Source organism: Dryas octopetala, chromosome 2 (assembly GCF_963921425.1).
Source record: "Dryas octopetala chromosome 2, drDryOcto1.1, whole genome shotgun sequence".
NCBI lineage: Eukaryota > Viridiplantae > Streptophyta > Magnoliopsida > Rosales > Rosaceae > Dryas > Dryas octopetala.
Window position 1 is genome coordinate 21810527 of NC_141367.1, and position 5300 is coordinate 21815826.

Consider the following 5300-nt stretch of genomic DNA (forward strand, 5'->3'; position numbering starts at 1 on the left):
TCATTTGTTACCCAAGTCATTGTTTCTCTTTTTCTTGAGAAGTCCATTACTCCTTCCAATGCCCAAACCCAGCCGCACCATTGCACCTCCGTGACACCTTATGAACAGCCTTGATGTTAAGATTAACATTCCCACCAAGGAAAATGCAAATGAGAAACAAAATCATGTCCCCATAACATGAGGTAAAGCTCCCAAATAAAAAAATTATTAACATAGAAAAGCAAAATTTATTGTCTTGTCTTTATTATTGTAAGGTCAGACAAAATTTTACATGCATAAAAAAGGGAAGCTAGGCTTGATGATTCAACACTCACTAGATCACTACACACTTTTTAATGATAAATAAATTTATTAGTTATAATTAATTCCATTCGGTAATTGTTGATCAATTGCAAGTATGTGTGGGTTGTAACTGATTGAGGCCTCTCCTTTTTTCTCTACCTATTTTCTTATAAAAAAACTCAATAGGTATTTGTTTAATCGACAGTATTTATAATTGTATAGCTACTTAGCTAGTTACTGATAGATAGTAATGGCATTCAGTTGAACAGTGTGCCACCGAGAAGGAGAAGAATTAATGGAACTGTGTGCCATTGATTGAATTGAACAGTGTGCCGCCGAATAAGAACAATTGATTCAAGGTCTTAACTCTTCAACATAATTTTTCAATGAATTAACTTCATAGCAGCAAATTAGTCTCCAAAGAGAGAGTCAGAGACTTCATGGTTCAGAGCATACCAATGAGTCACATTTGCTACCTCTCCCACATAAAATTAGACTACTTGTAACTTGTACATGTAAGACCAGTGCTTAAACAACTCACTTCTATATATTTGATGATGATGATAATGAAGCAAAAAAACCTGACCTTTGTAGCAGAAAATCCAAGCGGTGGGAGACATCTGTTTTTCATGCACACAGTCTCTCTCTCTGTCTCTCTCTGTTCCCCTGGACCCTACCTCTGGTCACAACCACATGCATAGCTCTTTGTCCATACACACAAACCGTACATAAGCCTCTATTTATCTCTTAAAGACAAAACCCATTTGCAATTTTGCAGAAAGTCTCTTCCTCTTGCTCCTTACAAGGAAGCTAGCTATTATCTAAGTTAGCTGCATCAATAATAAGCTCTGCTTTCAGTTTGGAGCTTTGAAATTTAGTAATCATGGCTAAGGAGGGTTATTCCTTGTCTGTAGAATCACCTGCAGAAGCGAAGATCACACCCATTGTCATCATTTCATGCGTACTCGCCGCCACCGGAGGCCTCATGTTTGGTTACGAGATCGGTATTTCTGGTTAGTGTCTCAGAAAATACTCGCTTTTGTTTTTACTTGTGGAGTTTATCTATGATACAGAGTAACAGAGTTGGAATGTAAAATGAAAATTTGAAAACTAAATCTTCTTTTATTAAATTTTAGAAATTTAATTCTCGACTAGTACTCTTGCTTCTATCGAGAAATGCTCGAATCCGTACAAACACTGCTCGACAGGATCGATCTGAGCACTATTTGATAGGACCTTGAGTGTTCAATTTCTAAATTCTAAAAAATAAAAAATAAAAAAACCAAAAGTCTTTAAATAAAATAAATTATGACTAGTTAGTCTAGTTTTTCAAATTTCTTAAAAGTAAACCGGTCAACATCCAAATGTTATAAAATGTAGAGTTAATTACATTTATACTTTCTGAGATTTATCGTCTTTTCACATATATTCTCTGGAGTTTTAAAAATTACACATACACACCCTGAGGTTTCAAAATAATTGCATATGAGTATATGACTCCCTACAAGAGAAAAAAATAAATAAACAAAAAAAAAATATTTGTATTGAGGTTGGACCTTACAGCTTGAGTAATCTTATTAGGCCATTTCACCCCTTAGTATGCTTTTTTGCATAATTTTGCATAATTTTTCATCTCATTTAAGGGGTTATATGCAACAGTTTTAAAACCTCAGGGGGTGTATGTGTAATTATTGAAACCCCAGAGGGTGTATGTGAAAAAATAATAAATCTCAGAGGGTATAAGTGTAATTAACTCTAAAATGTATTCCTTAGAGAAAAATTTCTTTGATTTAAAACTTTTAGCGAATTTTTTAGAGTTTTAGAAATTAAACACATGGATAGTGCTCTAGCTCTCCCCCTCCAGCATGACTCGACAGAATTAGAGCAATGATGGAAGGGAATTCCAGCAGTACTCGGGATTAGATTTCTAAAATTTTGAAAAATGAGCTAAAAATGTTTAATGGAAAAGGCTAGTTTTTAAAATTTGTGTGTGTTATATCTCTAAAAGTAGCTTTTGTTACTGATTTGATGATGCAGGAGGTGTGACATCCATGCCGGGTTTCTTGAAACAGTTCTACCCGGATGTGTACTCGAGTATACAGAAACAGAAGATCAATAGCAACTATTGTAAATACAACAATCAAGGCCTGCAGTTGTTCACATCACTGCTGTACCTTGCTGCTCTGGTGGCGACCTTCTTCGCATCATACACTACCAAAAGGCTAGGCAGAAAGATAACCATGTTGATTGCTGGGGTTTTCTTTATAGTTGGTACAATTCTTAATGCTGCATTTCAAGACCTTGTGGTCGTCATCATTGGGAGGATCTTTCTTGGCTGTGGAATTGGTTTTGCTAATCAGGTTTTTTTTTTTCTTCTTAATCTTGCAAGTTTTACAAGATTCCATTTTCTTGACCGATAATGCTAGGCTTACCGAATAATGTTGTTATTGGTATATTGTTAGAAATATGACATGGCCTAAATTTGAATAAATGAAATGAAGCTTAGGATGCAATTTAAAATCCCATATTCCTAAAGCATTTTGTTTGAGAAACTTTAGAATGCGCTTTAGAGCTGGCTTAAAATATTATTTTAAAATTCTAAAACTGAGAAATTTTAAGAAAAATGTCACAATTATTGCTCGTCACTATGACGCACCACTACCACCATCATTGCCACCTGCATTGTTCCATGCCAATATCACCACCTCCTCGTAGTTGATGTCGCCACCACTACCAACACAGACATCCTATGGGGAGAAATCCAATGGCCCACATAGTAGCGATTAGAGACATGATATGAAAATTTTAGCCCATTTTTTGACAGCTTAAGTTTTTAGGATCTAGTGTCATGAGTTTAAAACCTATAACCCCAATCCCTCCTTATTTTCACTTGGTTTCGGTAAAGTGGGGTTGCACTTTTATCATCTATAGGATGAGGCAACTAAAACTTTTGGGGTCTAGTACGTGGTTTTCTCCAATAGGAGAATCGCAGTCTCCATTTTCTTGCATTTTAAGCCATATGCATTTGCCCCTAATTTCCTCACCAAGCAGTTTCAATGTTTCACAGGCTGTCCCACTTTTCCTTTCCGAGATTGCACCCACAAGAATTCGTGGAGGACTCAACATACTCTTCCAGCTTAATGTAACCATTGGAATTCTTTTTGCGAGCCTTGTCAACTATGGTGCTGCTAAGTATGTTCCAACTTCTCCCTCGTTGAAACACTAATACATATATGAAGAATACCAACAAATAAAATTAGGCTCCTAATTATTAATTTGATGGAAATGAAATATTTGTGGCATAACTCTTGTGCTTAACAACTATCTAATAATTAAAATGTACTCTGCCAACACAGAATTAAAGGGGGATGGGGTTGGAGGCTATCATTGGGTCTAGCAGGTGTTCCTGCATTTATGCTAACCTTGGGGTCCCTCATTGTGGTAGACACTCCTAACAGTTTGATACAACGCGGTAAATTGGAGGAAGGAAAAGCAGTGCTTCGAAAGATTAGGGGCACTGATAACATTGAAGCAGAATTCTTGGAGCTAGTTGAGGCAACTCGCGTAGCCAAAGAAGTAAAGCACCCCTTTAGAAATCTCCTTAAGCGTAGAAATCGGCCTCAACTGGTCATTGCAATAGCAATGCAGGTCAGTTTTTGTCTCTCTACCTCATCAACCTCATTTCAGTACGTACATTGGGTAGTAACTTGAAAAAATAGTACTAGGAGTACGAGGAGTAATTAATGATATTTGTACCATGTCAGCTGACCATCGTCCCAACACACAACAAGTGAGATTCACATGGATAGGTTTCATCTCTATTAGAGATGATAAACATGATGGTCAGTCGAGATGATACAAATAGTTTAATTCATAGTACCTAGTGTACCATTTTTGTTGATATTGTTTGCTAATGTTTGTTACAGATCTTCCAACAATTCACAGGCATTAATGCAATAATGTTCTATGCTCCTGTTTTATTCGCGACAATGGGTTTTGGCAACAATGCTTCCCTTTATGCTGCTGTTATAACAGGAGCTGTCAATCTCCTCGCCACTGTTGCATCTATCTTCGTGGTTGACAAACTTGGTCGTCGCATGCTCTTATTAGAAGCCGGCGTCCAAATGTTACTGTCTCAATTAGTCATTGCAATAGTGCTAGCCATCAAGGTTAAGGACCACTCTAGTAATCTATCTAATGGTTTGGCAATCTTGGTTGTGTTCATGGTGTGCACTTTCGTCGCCGCCTTTGCTTGGTCTTGGGGACCTCTTGGGTGGCTAATCCCTAGCGAGACATTTCCATTGGAGACCCGCTCAGCTGGGCAGAGTGTGACGGTTTTTTTCAACATGCTCTGCTGTTTTCTGATAGGACAAGTCTTCCTCTTGATGCTTTGTAGTATGAAATATGCCATCTTCTTGTTCTTCTCTGCTTGGGTCTTGGCCATGTCACTCTTTGTGCTGTTTCTAATCCCCGAGACCAAAAATGTTCCTATTGAAGAAATGACAGAGAGAGTGTGGAAGCACCATTGGTTTTGGAAGAGATTTATGGATGGCTATGAGGATGATGGTGGAGTTAAATAATACTGACACTGATGATTGGAAGATAAATTGATCTGCAAATTATTAACTAATGCCATTCACTATATGTTAGAGCTCTCAAGTGTAACATGTGTTGAACTTTTGAGTATCTCAAAGTGTTTTAAGTGTTCTAACATTTAAATGGACATGGAGATGAAAATTTCAATTTAATCAAGTCTTTTTAATTGGTGATTGAGTAAGTTAAATGTGGGATGCATGTGCTATTATATTGATTACTTTACTTGATTGACATTGCCTGATGACTTTGTAATTTGTATTGTCCTATGCTCTGAGATCCAAAAAAAGAAAAAACCTCTGCAAAAAGCTCTAAATTCTTAAAACCCCATTTCTCATTTACTCTTTGGCTCACAAAGAGCTTGTTCCTTGGAATAACCAGTATTACAGTGTATACCTTGAAACAACTCATGGAAATATGCTGGG

The 5300-nt window shown here is 37.0% G+C and overlaps 1 protein-coding gene across 1 annotated transcript; it reads left to right on the forward strand.

Moving 5' to 3' along the window:
- Nucleotides 1-1078: 1078 nt before the first annotated feature.
- On the forward strand, nt 1079-4963 carry LOC147294107 (sugar transport protein 13-like). The gene is made up of 5 exons (XM_086231492.1): nt 1079-1295; nt 2320-2642; nt 3350-3474; nt 3639-3930; nt 4209-4963. The coding sequence occupies exons 1-5, from the start codon at nt 1166-1168 to the stop codon at nt 4860-4862; spliced, it is 1524 nt and encodes a 507-aa protein (XP_086087618.1). The 5' UTR covers nt 1079-1165; the 3' UTR covers nt 4863-4963.
- Nucleotides 4964-5300: the final 337 nt, after the last annotated feature.

Bases quoted from the DNA above. Each gene is read 5' to 3' on its own strand.
- LOC147294107 (XM_086231492.1), top strand. From the start codon at position 1,166: ATGGCTAAGGAGGGTTATTCCTTGTCTGTAGAATCACCTGCAGAAGCG. The intron at 2,643-3,349 runs GTTTTTTTTTTT...AATGTTTCACAG, and splicing joins GAATTGGTTTTGCTAATCAG to GCTGTCCCACTTTTCCTTTC. The intron at 3,931-4,208 runs GTCAGTTTTTGT...TGTTTGTTACAG, and splicing joins TCATTGCAATAGCAATGCAG to ATCTTCCAACAATTCACAGG.